The 19518-nt window shown below is 55.9% G+C and overlaps 1 protein-coding gene across 3 annotated transcripts in view; it reads right to left on the bottom strand.

Moving 5' to 3' along the window:
• Window positions 1-18121, bottom strand: part of celsr2 (cadherin, EGF LAG seven-pass G-type receptor 2) — a 57884-nt gene extending 39763 nt beyond the window's left edge. For 2 of the 3 annotated variants that reach the window (XM_069190445.1, XM_069190446.1), the window contains exon 1: window positions 14185-18120. In XM_069190445.1, coding sequence (XP_069046546.1) covers window positions 14185-17791 — 3607 coding nt within the window. In that variant the 5' untranslated portion in view covers window positions 17792-18120. Of the gene's footprint in view, window positions 1-14184 lie in introns of all 3 variants that reach the window. The other variant, XM_069190447.1, reaches the window with a different exon arrangement.
• Window positions 18122-19518: the final 1397 nt, after the last annotated feature.

Raw genomic sequence — 19518 nt, 5'->3', positions numbered from 1 at the left:
GCAGGATTACAGATCATTACAGGAGTTTATATAGGAGCCGCGCTAACCATCTGAAAAACGAACAAATACGTTTGAAACAATTCCTAAACCTTAGCCTCAGGCACACTAACGAAATCTGAGACTGGTGCTTTCCAAAGGCTAACAGGCGTCATAAAAGAATATTTACTGAAAGGCTTGCAGTGCTACAAGCCTTTGTAATGTCATGTAATGCTATATCGCGTTTTTAGATTATTGCATACAGAAAAACCCCTGCATCAAGATTCCTGTTAACCCATTTCTTGGAAGTCAGTATTAACACTGCTAGAGCTAAACAGCACTACAGGACGCTCGAAAAACAGCAGGGCAGCCATTATGAACAGCGGTACCTTCGGAAATCATCTTTTCCTTTTTTTGGAGATGTTGATATGAACAATGGAAAGTAATGGAATATGGGTGCCATGAGCTGGCTATGAGCCAGCAGGCCCCAGTTTTTGCTAGTATTTCCGAAGGCGGCAGTCACTCACACAGCCGGACAGCGAGCAACGTTCCCGGCAGAGCAGGGAGGGGCAGATCTCAGTTTCAGCTCCTACAAGCCCAGCCTGTTAAACAGCACTTTGGAGACAAGTGGAATTCAGCTAAACCGTCTTTCTGCTGCACGTTAAATGCCTGACATATTTGTGTAAGCAGCTCAGAAAATGCAGGTCACGTAGACTGCAATCACCACTCGGGTCAGGGGGTCAGAGGTGAACTGACCGGTCAATTGGCTAAGAGAGTCAGGTCAATTACCCCGAGTAACCCATGGAAACGGGGTGCCTGTGCCCGAGAGAGGCCCCCTGGTCCCCGTGACCCCCACCCCAGCTGTGTCGTCCCAGTGACATCATCCTGCACGCACCTGGCTGAGGTGGAAACATTCATTTGAAACCCACACAAAAGCAGGAAATGCCTGGCATCTCTTCCTGGGGATCTCCTCAAGTCCACCAACACTCTTCGAGTGACCTGGGGGGGTCCTCTCGGCGGGACGCCAGTGGAAAAGCCCCGCATACAGAGCACCTGAAGGCTGTAGCAGACCCACTCCAGTGCACAGTCAGTATTTACTGCAGATACGAATGGAAAACACTGGAAGGCGAAGCAAGGCCCCTTTCAGCTGGGAGCTCCGAGGATGTGACTCTGGGTCTGTGATAATGAATATACTGAATGTGCACAAGACACTGCACAGCGGAGCACACAGAAATCAAGTATTGATCGTGCAGCAGGGTCCAGGCAGAGGCAATCGGCCGCGTGTCGTGTAACACCAATAACAACTCTACCAAAAGCACTCAGCGGGAACAGCCTGAGAGGGGGCTCGCTCGCCTGGGTAACTGCTCTCCTGCGCCTTCTCACTCAGCGTACACTGCCCTTTGAGGTGGCACAGATGTTGTTTGCAAATACAAGTATCACTTCAGAGCAACATGGGGGAGAGCCGCTCAGATCTCATTTCTGCAGGGAGGGAGGTGTGGCGACGCAGCAGAGACCGGGGGGGGCGGAGGGGTAGCAGGCCTAACAGTTTGGTGTGAGGCACTCTCTACACTGATCCCCGGCTTCTCACACAACTGGTACCTGCAGCTCGCAAAAGACAGATGCCCCGGGGGACGCGTGTTCACAGCCCTGTGCGGGACGCCCCGGGGGACGCGTGTTCACAGCCCTGTGCGGGACGCCCCGGGGGACGCGTGTTCACAGCCCTGTGCGGGACGCCCCGGGGGACGCGTGTTCACAGCCCTGTGTGGGAAAGCCCAGGGGACGTGTGTTCACAGCCCTGTGCGGGACGCCCCGGGGACGCCTGTTCACAGCCCTGTGCGGGACGCCCCGGGGACGCCTGTTCACAGCCCTGTGCGGGACGCCCCGGGGGACGCCTGTTCACAGCCCTGTGCGGGACGCCCCGGGGGACGCCTGTTCACAGCCCTGTGCGGGACGCCCCGGGGGACGCCTGTTCACAGCCCTGTGCGGGACGCCCCGGGGGACGCCTGTTCACAGCCCTGTGCGGGACGGCCCGGGGGACGCCTGTTCACAGCCCTGTGCGGGACGGCCCGGGGGACGCCTGTTCACAGCCCTGTGCGGGACGGCCCTGGGGACGCCTGTTCACAGCCCTGTGCGGGACGGCCCGGGGAACCTGTGTTCTTGTGAGAGCTGGCCTATGAAAGTGAAAGAGCAGCTCCCCCACCCCTTGATTCCCTGCACAAAGGAGCCCCAGCACATGCCTCAGCGCACAGGGATTTCTGAGGTGTCGCTGGGGTCGCCATGACAACGGTTGCTAAACAAAGCATTCCTGAGAGCCATCCTCGCTTTTCGGTTGAGAATGGGGAGAAAGAGTAATGGGAGGGAAAATAAAAAACAGGAGGATTCATCTCTGCAATACGGGCGATTACTGACGTAGTCTTCAAAGAGACCTGAGAGCAGAAAGTTGTTAATGGGATTGAGGGAGTGAGGGCCCGGTTTTCTCATTACAGCAATGGCTTTTTGAAGAGCTATTCTCTCTCTCTGACTTTTATTGGGAATATAATGTATGGGGCTATTCGGCACTTATGCATAAACCATTTCCCCGTTTAGACTTTATTTTAGTTCCAGCGCATAGAGGCTGGCCATAGTGCTGTCCCTGTTCCTTCAGCTACGGCCAGTGACATGATGTGGACAGCGAGGCCTCAGATGTGAAACCTTTGCAACCTAAATGAGTCACAGAATTACCATTCCAGGGTTCCAGAAGTGTAATTGCTTCACGCTTGACGAGAGAAATAGTAGGTGGGTAGGATTCGCAATGCAGAAAGAGCTCTGCTCTGCCTCCTGCCCCATGATAGGCCCCCTCCGTCCGGCACCCCTGGGCAGTTCACTGCCTGTCTACTCTGCCTGCTGCCCCTTGGAAGAAGAACACTTTGCTGAGAAACACGACAGAAAAACAAATACAAACTCAGCCGGAACCGGTATGGCAGGTGATTTAGAGAATGTACGATTTCCTCTTTCTGTGGCAGCGTGGCTACCTGACGCCTGACACAGCAGCTGTTTGCAAACGTCTCTCTCACGCGCACTTTTCCCACAGTGCCCTGACACACCGCTGCACGGAGCCGGGCACGGTTCACGCAGACCCTCGCTCGCTCCAGGCTGGGAGGGGGAGGGGGGCGGCTGGAATTCCAGGACGGACCTGCAGTTGTTGCTACTTCAGGAAGAGCAATGGATCTCACATACAGGACAGCAACTGGCACAGGGGCAGCCCCGGCTCACTGCCCTTCGACTGCTCAGCAAACTCCCCGCTTGGTCAAGACAGGAAATGGGCTGGACCGGGCCAACTTGGTCCAAGCAAAAGACCCAGAACTGAGACAAATCCTAGGCAGGTACAAGCTGAGGCAGCAGTCTGGAGACAGATGTGGAAAATCACAGAGGGGAGAGTGGGAGGAAGTCAGGGATGTGCCTCACTTCCTACCCTACCACAAATACACAAGCTACACATGGGGTAAAACAGCACAGCCATAGCCCTGCTAGGGCAGGACAGACAGACAGACAGGCAGGAACAGCTGCACAATTACATCCCCACTTGCTGCAGGCCGGGGGAGAAAGACCCAGCACTCAGGACTCCAAATCAACAGTGAAACACGACCCAGGGGGCACAGAGGGAAACTGGGGGGAAATTAAGGCTATTGTGTATCCAGAGATGTTTTTCTAAGCCCTGATATCATGTCAGTGGAGAGGTTTCCACTGCCTCTCTCATTATCCTCCTCCTGCTCTGGTGTCGGGGTGACAGCTGTGAAGGCTGCGCTAGCGCTCCCAGTTCCCACCCCAGGAGAGGGGCCAGAGCTCTTCAGTTCCCCCAGCAGCAGCTCTGCCTGCCAGCTGAGGCACCAGCTCTCTGGAAATGTAACGCCCCGGGATGACGCTCGGACCCGGGACCTCTCTGGGCCCGTCCTCTGGTAGAACAAAGCCCAGCTTGGCTCTTTAGAAACCGCTGGGCCCTGGGCCCTCACTTCAAAAGGCAGCGCATATCAATGAGCCTGCCGTAACCTCCCAGCCCAGGACAAAGGGGCTGCACGCCTGGCCGAGCCACGTCCTGACTGGCCGACAGGGGCAGACAATGGCTGACTCTGCCTGTGTGAAACGGAAAGCAGGCTCTGGGGAGGGGGGGGTGGAGAGCACACTGGCTCTCTCTGGCATCAGACAGACCACACCAGCTCTTCCAGACTGCTCCAGCTCACTCCCGAGCACATGGAGAACAGGGTACAGAGGACCAGCACCCTTTCGGTGACCTGCGCCCTCGTGGGACTGACTGCATCAGGCCTGCGTGGCGACTCCATGGCCATCCTCTCATCTGCTGCCAGATTCTGACCTGCATGTCTCACCGTCCCCACAGTTTTACTTCTCTGCACTGCTCGGATGTTACCGCGGCTGTACTGCGCTTAACACCCCTCTCCTTCTGTGGTAACTTTGAGAGGGTTTCCACTGTGAACAAGGCGTTAGGAAGGTGTTGTGCGGGATGGAGAAGACGTTATTTTCATTTGATAGAACGATCAAATTAAAAAAGCGAAAAGCAAAAACCGATCATGACTGGTAACTACAAATAGAAAAAGAAGCAAGGGGAGAAATCTAATTTTAGAACATTTAAAAAACAGAGACATCGAGACTGTCACACAACTGTGAACAAAATCTGATTGAGCTCATTAAGCTAACAGGAAATTCATCCCTGCATCTATATTAAAGATGCACATTCTCTATGTGCACATCACTCTCTGACTGCGGTGTGACAAGACAAAAGCAAGCAGCGATGTTTAACAGCCTCTGCTGGCTCAGTTCTCCCTGACGAGAGTAGTAGCAGTCTATTTATAGCTCACATGGGCTGTGCACAAAGACAGCTGCCCTCCTGGGGTTCGCACTGAGGAACAGGAGAACCACTTCACTAACACCTCCTGTCCTAGATTAGTATTTCTGCTCTCGTCAAACACTCCCCCTGTTGCTCCAAACTCTCGCACTCCTCCACTTGTGTGATCCTGGCACGCTTGTGTGCGGGAAGACACGGCGCACACTTTCAGACCACAAGACCACAGGGCGGCCCCCGGGCTGTGCTCAGCGGCTGTTCCCCATCCGAGCCCTGCACTGTGACTGGAGAGGAATGACCACCTCCACGGCCAGGATGAAAGACGCCACCAGAGGGACACCCCTGCGGACCACAGGTCTGGACATGAGGCAGAAGGCAGTGATGGAGGCCAAGAGCCCACACAGCTGAGCGACCGTCGTCACCTCCACGTCTTTCAGGGGGGGTGGGGGAGAGTGGAACCAGAACTGCTCCTCTGGGACTGAACTTCCCTGCGGCGCGTGTTCAGCCAAGCCCCGAGCCGAGACAGCGGCACCCAGCTCCGAGAGACCAGGGACAGTGTCCAGCCGGGTGCTGCTCCCTCACGCGGCTCAGGCCTGACTCTCTCCCTGCAAAGAGCAGCGCTCCGATCTAGAGTTCACCAGCCACCTCCGGGGCATGAGGGGAAGGAGGGGGTGGGGGCGACGGTTTATTTTTCCCTTTGTCCACTCTGACAATCAGTGGTGCATTTCTGTCACACGTGGCTTTGTCAAAACACATGTCAGACTGCGTGAAAGAAGCTGCCTCATCCATCTCCAGACCCTCCCAGCGAGGACACAGCTCTGCCGCCTGTGTCCTTTGGCAGATTAGTGGCAACAGAGCCAATTAATCATTAATGGGATCCCAATTGGGAGGCAGGGAATTCTCTTCCCAGAACTATTGGATCACAGGGCCCCAGATATCTTTCTTTCAGAGGGCAGGATAATAGAGCCACCTACAGCTCTTAGGCCATTATCAAAAGACACTTCCAGCATTCCTGGCTCACAAGGGTTAACAAGGAGGACAGGGAAGAAAGGGTGGGAAATGCATACTGGGGGGGGGCAGGAGGGGCCCACTCTGTTTTTTTGTCATGACAACATTAATGTAACGTTGGGACAAGAGCACAGACAGCTCAGCCATGCGAGTGGCCTGGGCTTTTCACAGGAAAACAGAAAGACAGAAAACGAAGGAGTGAAGCGTTCCGCTCATAAAAGGCCTTTTTGTACGCGACTGGGGGCCAGAAATCCAGCTCTGTAACCCCCGACGTTGGGGAAAAAAAACTCAGCGCTTTTTTTTAAAGAGAAAAAACCCCAAAGCCGCTCAGCTTGTTATAAACTCCCGTCTGGAGACAAAACCCCTTTTCTTCTTCGCTGACCCTTCCTGCTCCGCCGGGGCGGCCCTTTCTCATTCAAATCCCGCGCACAAAGGGGCTGAGGGGACAGGCAGCCGCGAGATCGGGGGGAACCACACGGGCTCCCCTCAGCCCCCACCACGCCAGCGCAAGAAGGGCGCAGGGTACACCTGTCTCTGCCAGGGCTGCCCCTCCGGCCTGGAGCGGCTCGGGGAGCTGGGAGGACAGCCCAGCCAGCGCCGCTCCGGGCCGGTAGCGGCCGAGCACAGGAAGGAAACCATCCAGTCCTGCCAGAGAGGCGGCCGAGCTGCTCAAACCAAGTGCGAAGGAGGGAAAAAAAAAAACGCTGTTATGCAACCAAAACACTTTCCACTAAATTAAGTCGGCATGATCTCCTTCATCGGCTGGGGGGGGAGATCAAACTGGATAGCCTGCAGTCAAAGAGCGCTGACTTGGAACAAGCGACCAGAAGGCTGTCCTGGATTGCTGTGCCTAAAACAAAAAAACAAGAACTGAAGCACCTCAGTGGAACAGCTGAGGAGTTCGCCAGTTGGCGAGGGGGGTGACGGCGTGATTTATTCACACGCAGGCCGGCAGAGAGCCGCTGATCTATTGATCAGCCGCGGGAGGGGCAGGGGGGTAGGGTTCACGAGGAGAACGAACGATGGAAGCGTTCTAACACTGCCACGAGGAGGACGGAGGAGAAGGACGCGGGGGGAGGGGAGAGGACACAGAAGTAAACTATCAATCAGCGTTCCACTGCACTGCGCACACGAGCTGCAATTGATCCAGGCCAGACTCCATCACTGAGCCCCCCTCTCAGGACCACTGCTGCGCCCCAGGCATCCGTATGCACACTCGACTTCCAGGGCATGAGCAGATGACTGGACTGACTACCACTGCCCACGGGCAGTTTGGACACGCCCTCCAGACAGGTGTGACGAGCACGTGCAGATGAGCAGGCCTGGCTGTCCGCACTGAATTCACAAAGGGATGGACGCTCTCGTGAGCACTGCGCAAACAGTCAGAGCAGTCATCTGGCTTGACTATCTCCCTCTTTCTCGCAGAGCTGCTGTGGATGAAACAGGCAGCCCACAGTGGACGGGCTTCTCTAACGTAGAGCACAGATAAGAAACAGGGCTGCACATCTGCCACCACCCCCAGTCAGAGGGGGAAGGAGAGATCAATATGCCCAGTCAATACAGTAATCAACCTCAGCAACTGAACAGCACTGCTGAATGCCCCAGGGAGACATGGGGGGAGACTCTGTGAAGGAGGGGCTCAAGGAATTGTGCCCATCAGGGTTGAATGGCCATGTCCAGCCTCTCACAACCAGCACCCACAGCTTGCAAGGGGTGAAGAATTCTTCCTTGTGTCAGTAAACCCCCCTTCCCTGCGCACTCCACCCAGGGCAAACACATGGAGAGCCACAGAGAGAGACAGAGACCTCTTCCCTGCAAGCTGCCAGTCCCCTGCACTGACAGGGCGTGCATGAGCAGAACAGCCCATAGACTCGCCGCCCCTGCCAGAGTGCCGAGACCCAGCCGGCACACCGAGCCCGAGAGCTGCGCCCGACCCGGCTGGCAGGGCAGAAGGAGACAGCTCAGCCCCCCCTCCTCAGATTAAAGTGGAAACACTGGGCTCCTGCTGCAGAGCTAAACCAGATCCGTGGAAATAAATTCACTCTCTTCACTCAGAAACTGCATCTTCCTTCGCTGGAATCACAAACAAGGAGGCCCAAGTTAAAGGGCTTTTATTTCAGCAGACTGCCTGCAGAGATCAAATCGGCAATTTCTCTGACCTGCGATCGTCGCAGCTCTGTGTGAATTTACCGCTGCAGTCTCACTGAAGCGCTTTCGCTTTGCGCCAGCCTCCCAGATACAAGCGCAGAGCCCTGACCAGTTCTCCGCACTGAGCCCCAGTTGGGGGTTCAGAATGACAGAGGCGCAGAAATGAGACCCCAACCTCGCCACCACAATGTGTTCCCAGGAGGCCTTGAGTCTGGTTCCTCTCCAGGAAGGAGGACTGGCTGTCTTGGCAGAGGATGCACACAAGCAGTTGGGCTGGAAGATCTGTGCTGCCTACTGCCTCCCTGTACCCAGTTCTGAAGCCACCCGCCTTGCGAGCGAGCCAGCGTGGTGCAGGAAGAACTGAAATAACACACAGGGTTGCACAGCTGCTGGAGAAGTGGCAATCAGGACTCCTGTGTGCTCTGATAACTGTTTACATGAAGTCTTTCCTGCTCTGGTGTGCAAGACTTGAATCAACACCCCACACTAAACTGAGCGTCAAGCACTTATTAAACACAGTGCACACGACTTCAAGGTCAGCAGAATTCAGAACCTACGCCCGGCATGCCAGCGACGGAAAATTAGATGGGACACCGACAGGAGGTTCCCGCCCGCCAGCTCTCTCCCTGCTGGCCGCGTGCCGAGCCGGGGAGCCTGCTGCGCCGTTTACGGTCTACACCACAGCCACGTCTCGCCGGCATCAGTCGCCCATCTCCCCCCGCCTCGTCCAAGCTGCTTATTAGGCGGAGGATATAATTAAGAAAATAAAAATGCAGATTGAAACACCGAGTCTGACGCTCACCCACTCTGCCCCTTGCTAACCCATTCTCCTGGTCTCATTAAGTCTCATTATCGCAGTCACCCAGCTCGTAATTAAACCCACCGGATATCTCCCTGCCGAGCCCATCGTCTGACACTAAACACTATCTGCCACACGCCTTTGTTTCTGTAGGCGTTAGCCCTGTAGTCCTCGTTCGTGATGAGGCACTGCACTGCCAGTTACTACCAGAACTCTGCAGCGTCAAGCTCTTCTCCAGCACAGCGCTGAAGGAAGCAAGTGTCTCCTTCGTCTCTGCCTGGGAGGCACTACTGCTATCAGTTTATCCAAACAGTCTTCCAGGTGCGACAGACAGTATCGGTGTGGGAGCTGGGGACTGAACTCCCCTCCCCCCAGCAGTACAAGAGCTTGACCACTGGAGCACAGCCAATACTGGCCAAAGATATGCTTGGGCTGAGTTACGGCCTCAAGTTAAACAACCTCTGAACGAGACCTGAGGGTTATCATAATGAGTCCAGCAAGTCCTGTGGTCCACCTGCACCAGTGCATAAGGGCTGGATAGCAAAGAGTCAAGCAAAGAGCGAGAGACAGTGTCCTGGCCTGGGTGAGAGCTGTCCTGGAGGAGAGAGAAGAGACAGAGCCCAGGCTGAGAACTGTCCCAGGGGAGAGAGACAGGGAACCTGAAACAGCAGCCTTTCAAATCACAGCCTGCGACAAGATGAGAGAGACCACACAAACAACCGTGTCTCTATATACAATTCACTGTAAACTGATTCTATAATGCAGCTGTGATTATCTAGACTTTAGATTATGTACAGACGTTTTATAATTTTGCATTCTGTACTTCCAGATACCTATAGTCCTGCACTCTCAACATGTTTACCTGTTCCCCCTGCCCCTGTGCTTTAGGAAATCATGTACAATCTTCTTAGGCCAATGAAGTGGATTTGCTATGATTGTGAAGGCTGAACACTGTGTATGCTGTAAATGCTCTGGCCATCGTGGTGTAAGCAGCAGACCGCTGGACAGACTCTGCCCAGAGCAGGCAGCTCTCCTGATTGGCTGCTGTCAGCGAGAGAGTGCAGACAATGGAGCTCAGCTCAGGCTGCATTTCTCACACACACAGTCCCCGCGACCCCCCGCCCCTGCCCCCCAGTTCGTCCATGACCGAGCCCTCTCCAGCTCTGCAGCAGCATTGCATTAACAACGCAGCCAAGACCCTGCTGTGCACCCGCACTTCCCACTGTCTTGCGCCCCTGAATGTGTCCTGTCCTCTGTGCTCAGACACACTCGTGTGTGGAAAGCCACGCACTCAAACCCGAGCCTCAGAGCGGTAAAGCAGACAGACGCATGGTCACTCCTGACATCGCACAGACCTCTCCGCTGCTCCTCCCTCCCACACTGCCCCAGAGTGCCTCAGACACACACCGACGCCCCAGCCTGCAGAGGCACGGAGACCTGTCCTACTTCTGCTGTGCTGAGGGACTCGAGCCCACAGGCTACTTCAAGGCAATTAAAATCTGGGAAGTGGCAATGAGAACAATTAACAAGAAAGGTTTATGACACTGCACAAGAGAGTGAGTGAGAGGGTGGGTGGCGAGGCAGTGGGTGTGTGGGAGGCAGTGGCAGTGGGGGTGGGTGTGAGAGCTTGGGAGGCAGTGGCGGTGGGTGTGGGGGAGGCAGTGGCGGTGGGTGTGAGGGAGGCAGTGGCGGTGGGTGTGAGGGAGGCAGTGGCGGTGGGTGTGAGGGAGGCTGGGAGGCAGTGGTGGTGGGTGTGGGGGAGGCCGTGGCGGTGGGTGTGAGGGAGGCAGTGGCGGTGGGTGTGAGGGAGGCAGAGGCGGTGGGTGTGAGGGAGGCTGGGAGGCAGTGGTGGTGGGTGTGGGGGAGGCAGTGGTGGTGGGTGTGGGGGAGGCAGTGGCGGTGGGTGTGAGGGAGGCAGAGGCGGTGGGTGTGAGGGAGGCAGAGGCGGTGGGTGTGAGGGAGGCAGAGGCGGTGGGTGTGAGGGAGGCTGGGAGGCAGTGGTGGTGGGTGTGGGGGAGGCAGTGGCGGTGGGTGTGAGGGAGGCAGTGGCGGTGGGTGTGAGGGAGGCAGTGGCGGTGGGTGTGAGGGAGGCAGTGGCGGTGGGTGTGGGGGAGGCAGTGGCGGTGGGTGTGAGGGAGGCAGAGGCGGTGGGTGTGGGGGAGGCTGGGAGGCAGTGGCGGTGGGTGTGAGGGAGGCAGTGGCGGTGGGTGTGAGGGAGGCAGTGGTGGTGGGTGTGGGGGAGGCTGGGAGGCAGTGGCGGTGGGTGTGGGGGAGGCAGAGGCGGTGGGTGTGGGGGAGGCAGTGGCGGTGGGTGTGGGGGAGGCAGAGGCGGTGGGTGTGGGGGAGGCTGGGAGGCAGTGGCGGTGGGTGTGAGGGAGGCAGTGGCGGTGGGTGTGAGGGAGGCAGTGGTGGTGGGTGTGGGGGAGGCAGTGGCGGTGGGTGTGAGGGAGGCTGGGAGGCAGTGGCGGTGGGTGTGAGGGAGGCAGTGGCGGTGGGTGTGGGGGAGGCAGTGGCGGTGGGTGTGGGGGAGGCAGAGGCGGTGGGTGTGGGGGAGGCAGTTGCGGTGGGTGTGAGGGAGGCAGTGGCGGTGGGTGTGAGGGAGGCAGTGGCGGTGGGTGTGAGGGAGGCTGGGAGGCAGTGGCAGTGGGTGTGAGGGAGGCTGGGAGGCAGTGGCAGTGGGTGTGAGGGAGTCAGTGGCGGTGGGTGTGAGGGAGGCAGTGGCGGTGGGTGTGAGGGAGGCAGTGGCGGTGGGTGTGAGGGAGGCAGTGGCGGTGGGTGTGAGGGAGGCAGAGGCGGTGGGTGTGAGGGAGGCAGTGGCGGTGGGTGTGAGGGAGGCAGTGGCGGTGGGTGTGAGGGAGGCTGGGAGGCAGTGGCGGTGGGTGTGAGGGAGGCTGGGAGGCAGTGGCAGTGGGTGTGAGGGAGGCAGTGGCGGTTGGTGTGAGGGAGGCAGTGGCGGTTGGTGTGAGGGAGGCAGTGGCGGTGGGTGTGAGGGAGGCAGTGGCGGTGGGTGTGAGGGAGGCTGGGAGGCAGTGGCAGTGGGTGTGAGGGAGTCAGTGGCGGTGGGTGTACAAGACTGCAGCGCTCCTCTTGCTGCAGACAATGGAGCTCCAGATTAAATCCGTCGTGTCAAGACCGTCTCTTTCTGGTTCGCTGCCGCCCGGCCAAGCGACTCCAGGAGGCTGGTAGGCCTTTGATTCTCTGTCTTACTGCGGTGTGAAGAGGTGCTCAGAGCTCTCTTGGCACAGCCAGAAACACAAAAACCAGCTACTGTAACTCTTCGCAGTCAAGTGCCTCTTCATCATGCTCACTTTACCGAAACACCTTGCCGACAGCAGCACACAGACTCCAGGACAATGGATTCCTTTTTGTGTCAACAGGCATACTAGCAAAGTTCAAGAGCACGTCTCCACTACCAGTCATGATACATTAAGTGTTCTTTAAACCTAACCCTCAGTTAATGCACAGCCTCAAACAGCTACTCCAGGTCACACAAGCACCTGAGTCACAGGCTGTGTGGTGGCTCTGCGGCTAAGGATCTGCGCCTGTGGCTGGAAGGTTGCCGATTCATATCTCGAAGCTGGCAGAGGAATCCTACTCCGTTGGGCCCCTGAGCAAGGTCCTTAACTCCAACTACTTCAGGGGTGCCGTATAAATGGCTGACCCTGCGCTCTGAAGCCAAGCTTCTCTCCCTGTCAGTGTGTCTCATGGAAAGCAAGCTGGGGTATGTGAAAAGACAAATTCCTAATACAAGAAATTGTATATGGCCAATAAAGTGATCTGATCTATCTATCTTATCACTGTGTTTGAGCAGATCTATGAGATGCCAAACTGAAACAGGGACGCCTGTCATACACCCCACTGGCATTCACAAGGCTCAGCACACCACTGGACACGCTAACCTGAACCTGCACACCAACAGCTGGACACGCTGACCCGAATCCTGCACACTGACAGCTGGACACGCCGACCCGAATCCTGCACGCCGACAGCTGGACACACGGATGAGGGCCCTGCACACTGACAGCTGGACGGACTGACCCGAACCCTGCACACTGACAGCTGGACACGCTGACGAGGGCCCTGCAAGCTTACAGCTGCACATCCTGACAACTGACAACTGACGCTGACAACTCACAGAGTACCGGTGAAATAATGAGAAATACTTGTCTGTGCTGTTAGATGCTGACGCTGGATCAGGAAAACCGGCAGGGAACATCCACAGTGGCAATGAGCCCTTCCCATGGTGCTTTAGGAGCTGGGGCCCCGGGTTTGTTCAGAAGCCCAGACCCCGTGGCTGCGTGCAGGGAACACATACCGCTGCCCGACAGGTGCAGAGTGCAGCGTGCACCCCAGGCTCCTAATTGCAGGGACGCGATGACAGCTGCTCCACAGTGACCTGCCCTTTTTGTTCCCCTCAGCACATCTGTCACCAGGGGGAATGCGTTCTCACCCCACCATCAACAAGCAGCAGAGCGCTGTGGTTGCTCTGAGCCACGACGCTGACTTTAATGAAAGAAACAAGCCACACAGCACCATGTCTCTTTCAGAACATCCCTCTTACCCCACAATGAACGCCAGCTGGTCCAGTTGCTGCTGACAAGAACAGCGAGACGGGCATTGCAGCCCACACTGTGCCAGTGAATCCACACTGAATACTGAAACACAATCCCATCGTCTCAAACTGAGGAGGCGTTCTGGCAATATGCCGCCTAACGTGTGGCATTTTCATAAAACTGCACTTTATTTTCATACAAGCCTGCAGTTTATCACAGTAAAAGAAAACCATGGGGGTTGTACTTGTCAGCCCGTAACTCATTGTCGGCTGTTGTTCTTACACACTTTGTGAAGGTTAAACACTGAAGGAGCTGAAGAAAAGGTGAAACTTGGCTCAACCGGACAGTTAAACAGCAGAATGGAATTCAGATGCAATCAGGAGACCGCCAGTGTGCAACTCCACTCTGGCTCGCTAGATTGCTCCTTCTGTTTAAGGCTCATGAACAAGGCAGAAATCCAATTACTCCTGGTATCTGCAGGCTGTTAACAGGCAACCAGCACTGGCATGATGAAGTTCTTCCAAAAGTAGAAACAGCACACAGGCTAAACCCTTCTGAGACACCAGAACCACTCCGGTCTGCCCCTCTGGCTGTATAAAAAATCAGCTCAATTAACAAGAATGTCCCCCAGGGACTGTTGCTGAAAAGGGCCCAGTGGCTAAATCAACTGAGCAATGAATCTTGTATCAGAGTGCCTAGATGACAGTTATGTTTAAGTTATTAAACCAATACAGCAAAACTAGTCAGTACGCTCTCAGACACTCTTCACTGCACACGCTGCGCAAACTGCCGTGACAAACAAGGACATCGGCAAACCCCACAAACCAAACAAAACAAGCAGGCAGAAACAAAAACTCAGCTCTTACCGGACACAGAGATCCTCATGGTGGCCTCCAGCGGGCGATTGTTGTCCAGCGCGCTGCTCAGCCGTATCTCCCCAGTGGTCTGGTTCAGGAGGACGAGGTTGAGCTCGTTCCCCTGCTCAAAGGTATAGTGCAGCACATCGGAAACATCGGGGTCGTGAGCAGGGATCCTGCCAATCACTCCCGTGGGGAAGCTGCTAGACTTGTTGGTGACGTAGTTATTGAAGATGATCTGGAAGTTCTTGAGTACGGGCAGGTTGTCATTCTTGTCGATCAGCTTGATGTGCACAGTTGCCCGGCTCACCAGAGGTGCGGAGGTGGCCTGGACCACAATGACGTACTCAGACTTGGTCTCATAGTCGAGATCCACCAGGGCAGTCAGTTCCCCGGAGAAGATATCCAGCTGGAAGACCTCGGGGATGTTGCCCTCCACAATCTGGTACATGATCTGGGCGTTGCTGCCCTCGTCAGGGTCGGTCGCAGTGATCCGTGCCACCACTAGGCCAATGGGGCTGTTCTCCTCCACAAAGATGTCAAACTCATCCTTCTCAAAGACAGGGGGGTTGTCATTGACATCCAGTATGGCCACCTGGATGTCCACAGGTGACTTCAGAGCAGGGACACCCTTGTCCACGGCAAAGGCACGCAGGTCATACAAAGGCACATTCTCACGGTCCAGCCGACGCAGGGTGCGCACGATCCCTGAGGTGGACTCGATAATGAAGTCACCATCACCATCATCCCCTCCTTGGAAGGTGTAGAACACCCGACCATTGAGTCCAGAGTCGCGGTCGGTGGCAGAGATCTGGACGACACTGGTGAAGGCAGGCACATCCTCGAACACGGAGCCCTGGTACTGGTCCCGCAGGAACTGGGGTGCATTGTCGTTGACATCGTTCACAAGGATCTCCAAGTAGGTTGTGTCGGACTTCTGCGGGATGCCATTGTCCTTTGCAGTGATGGCCAGCGTGTAGGAGACTTGGTCTTCGTAGTCCAGTTCCATCTGGGTGGTGACTGCTCCAGAGTCTGGGTCAATGCTGAACTGGGGGATGCTGTCCTCCATGAAGTAAGTGATCCTCGAGTTCTCGCCGGTGTCTTCATCCGTGGCGCTTATGGCGACGACAGTGGTGCCGATGGGCCGGTCTTCATTGATGTTGACGGTGTAGTGGGAGCTCTGGAACACCGGCCGGTGCGTGTTGGCATCTGTGACGTTGACAAAGACCTGCGCCGTGTCAAACCGCGTGCCATCGGAGGCCGTGACGGTCAGCATGTACTGCCTCTCGAGTTTGTAATCTAGAGGCAGCGCCAGGGTGATGAGGCCTCCCCCGCTCTGGCTGGTGATGGCAAAGCGGTTGCGGGTGTTCCCGCTGGAGATCTGGTACGTCACCACGCTGTTGACGTCCCGGTCCACGGCAGACACCGTCACCACGCTGCTGCCCACGGTGGCGTCCTCGTTCAGGCGCATGTAGTACGACCTCTGCGTGAACTCGGGGTTGTTGTCGTTGACGTCCAGGATGGTCATGCTGACGCTGGCCGATGAGGACATGGCGGGGCTGCCGTGGTCCCGCGCCTCCACTCCGAAGCTGTAGAAGTCCACCCTCTCACGGTCCAGCTCGTCCGCCACCACGATCCAGCCGGTGCTGTTGTTGATGGTGAAGGGGAAGTCGGGCGCGGTTTCCACCAGCCGGTACTCCAGCCGGGAGTTCTCTCCTGAATCCGCATCGATGGCTTGGATGTGGATGACGGAGTAGCCCAAGGGCACGTTCTCCAGCACGGTGGCCTGGAAGGGGGTGCTGACGAAAATGGGCGCATTGTCGTTGACGTCCAGCACCTGCACCGTCACCAAGCCGCTGATGTTCGAGAGGGGGGGGCGGCCGCCGTCCTGCGCCCGGACGCGCAGCGTGTACTCCTTGTTGGCCTCGTAGTCCAGTTGGCTCACCACGTCCACCTTTCCCGTCTGGGCGTCAATGTAGAACTGCCCCCGCGTGTTGCCGCTCATGATGCTGAAGTGCACCACCGCGTTGCTGCCACGGTCGCGGTCTGCCGCGGACACCTGCAGGATCTCCGTGTTGGGCGCCATGTCCTCGGGCACCTGCACGATGTAGCGCTTCTCGCTGAACTGCGGGGCATTGTCGTTGTCGTCCTCCACCGTGATGCAGACAGTGGCAGTCGAGCTGCGTGCCCCCGGGTCCCGGCCTTGGTCGTTGGCCTCCACCAACAGCACGAAGGCCTCCACCGTCTCGCGGTCCACCGGCCCCTTGGTGCGGATCACACCCGACCTGGGGTCGATCTCGAACACGTCATTGGTGCCGTTGGTGTTGAGGATGTGATACAAGATGTTGGCGTTGGCCGGGGAGTCGCCGTCAGTGGCGCGCACCGTCAGGACCTCGTAGCCGATCTCCAGGTTCTCCCGCACACTCTCCTTGTAGTCCTGCTGCTCAAAGACGGGGTCGTGGTCGTTGGTGTCGCTCACCAGGATGGTCAGGGTGGCCATGGAGGACCTGCGCGGTGTGCCGTGGTCCAGCGCCGTCACCCTGAACACATGCGTGTCCTTGGTCTCCCGGTCCAGCTCCTCCGCAGTGCTCACTGTCCCGGAGTGCGGGTCGATGGCGAACAGGCTGTTGGAGCGGCTGTCAAACAGAGCATCAAGCGAGTATTCCAGCCTGCCCGCTTCTCCCTCGTCCGGATCCACGGCCTTCACGACCACCACCGCCGTTCCGGCAGGCTTATTCTCCGGCACGGACACCTGGTACATGGGGGGCTGGAACTGAGGGCTGGAGTTCACGTTCCTCTTCCTCCGGTTAGCGATCCCTGCCTCCGAGAGCGCAGCCTTCTGCAGCAGCTTCTCCAAGCGGCCCTGCCTGAAGGAGCCCAGTGCGATACGCCAGTGCACCGACACACTGTGCGCCCCCGCGGCTCCTCTCCCTCCCCCTGCTACCTCACCGTGGCCCCTGCTTACGCACCTGCTACAGTGGAGATCCAGTTCCAGAAAGGCGCTTCGCCTCAAACAGAGACGCTCAGAGGCGAACAGCTCACCGCTTGAGAAATAGACACCGGGATTGCCCGCCACGCCGCAGCGAAACCCACAGGCTGCCAGTGACTCGGGCAGGAGCTCCGCTGCCCGAAAGAGCGGAGCCCCGGCGTCATAGCAAACTGGCTGGTGACCCCGTTCGGTCAGCAGGCTTATAATATCCATGTCCCGTGTGCCTTTCCTGCGGTGCCTCGTAAAACAGTTCCTGCCGTGTACGTGAACATCATAGCGGCTGCTGACCAGGTGGCTGAAGAAGGGGGACGAGTGATCTCTGCAGTCGGCGGCGGTGTAAACTGTGAGCGGGTTCGAGGGCAGCTGGGCACAGCTCAGCTCTTTCGAGAGGAGCACGGTTCCCTCTGTCGGGCTCGTCTCCAAGAAGCTGTTTGTGAATCTGGGGGTTATTACCTGGTCCAGCGTGCAAGTCCTGCCCAACCTCGCCACCACTGTCCCAACACTCGCCCCTTCACTCAGGTGAACACTGTACCCATCCGAAAAAACCGCGAGCGCGACGAAACAGGTACAAAACAGCAACACATCCCACTTCAGGAACAGCATTGCCCCGGTAACAGGTTTACCCATCTCTCGTTCTCTCTCCTTCTTTTTGTTTTGATTTTTTTGCCCGCAATCCTTCCCTCAAACTTTCCTCCGGGTCGGTCTCCGAAACTGCTGCGTGATATCCATGTTTGGCTGTAATCCGCTTTGGAAATGAAAAGACTCCAAAGGCGCTTCGCCTTAGCCGACGGTATATTCCCACAGACGCTGTGTATCCTCCGCTGTGCTGCGTGTGAATGATCAGCTCAAAATGGCTTCTACTATTCCCTGCGCCTTGTGGGCAACTCATTACCATAAACCTGCTCCAGTACAACAGGAGGAGAGGAGGGAGAGAGAACACAGCGGCTGCCTGGATTGTTAAAGACAGCTCTTAAAAGGGCAACTCTGCTGCGCCCGGGGGGTGGAGTGGGGACCCTGACTTGTCAAGTCACGCCAAGATTGGCAAACTCGTGAACCCCTGAGCAACACCGGGCCAGACAGAGAAATGGATGAGAAATGAAACAGCTATCAGATGACAGTGTTTGATTCCAAACAGAACATCCCTGCGGCTCGCGTCGATCGATCCACTTAAGAGCTGAAACTCAGTCTGGGTTTTATTTTTTTACAAGGAGGAAGAAATAATAATAACAATAGTACAGTGGTACAGGTAGCTTGGGGGTAAAAGAGGCGACTGAAGGAGGTAGTTGATGCGACACAAACACTATAGATTGTTTAAAGGGATGTGAAGTAACAAAAAGTACTCCAGACGTGTTATCTTTTTTCCTGAAACAAGGTTCAAAATATACTGAACACCGAACAATTTACCCCCGGACTGCAATTTGTTGAGTAGATTCAAGGCCTTGTCTGTATAAACACAATGATAAAAGGAATTTAAAAACCGCCTTCGGAGTTTTTTTTTTGTTTGGTGGTTGACAGCAACTGTAAGATTAATAATCCAAGTGTGAGAAATGACCTCGATGATCCCGAGTTACGAGTTATTTTAACTTGTTCGGAATCCGAAATCTCCTACCCTTCCAGATTCCAGCACCGTGCTCGGTACACCCATTTACTGCCTAAGTTTTAATATAGGTGTATAACGAAACGTGTTTCTTTTAAAGTTCAAATAAAGAAAATAGCGAGGGCTTTTTGTCCTAAATAATTCAAAGTTCTGAAAGATGTTTCTGCTCTGCTTCCCAGAACCAGATGCTCACCGTTTTAACTTCCAGTGCGATAAAATTTACATGACAGTGGCTTTGCGGCTCTGCGGGTAACCCGCACACACCCGCTGTGAGGTCTCGGGGGACTGCGAGGCCTTGAAGTTTCGCCAGTGGACATGCGGCCTCAAATACGCCGTGTTGCTGCAGAAGGAATGCAGCTCGGTAATGTCTACAGCATTGTTCATAAACGGAATAATGTTTCTTCCAAAAAGTCAAACTTACTTAATTGTAAATCACGTATAAGCCAGGGAAGTCTATATAAAATATATGAAACCGCAACATCATTGAGAGGATTTTCTCGATGGGATAAAAGGGAGTTATCCTAACCTACTGGCGAAACAGGGGTCTGAACCCCAGTTCCTGCAGGGTCTCGTCCCTTCTTCTTTTGACCCCCAGGAAAACCCCGGTTGAAACCCATCTGCTTTAAAGACCAAAGTTAATAAAGACGGGTGAAGACGTGTTGGCGAGGCTACAAATAACGACCAGCACTTAAGGGATGAAACATTTTCTACCACTAATATCTGGAATTTAAATTCAAGTTTTATTTCCTATAGTCAG

Source organism: Lepisosteus oculatus, chromosome 5, assembly GCF_040954835.1.
Source record: "Lepisosteus oculatus isolate fLepOcu1 chromosome 5, fLepOcu1.hap2, whole genome shotgun sequence".
Classification (NCBI taxonomy): Eukaryota; Metazoa; Chordata; class Actinopteri; order Semionotiformes; family Lepisosteidae; genus Lepisosteus; species Lepisosteus oculatus.
This window is presented reverse-complemented; position numbering and strand designations above follow the sequence as displayed.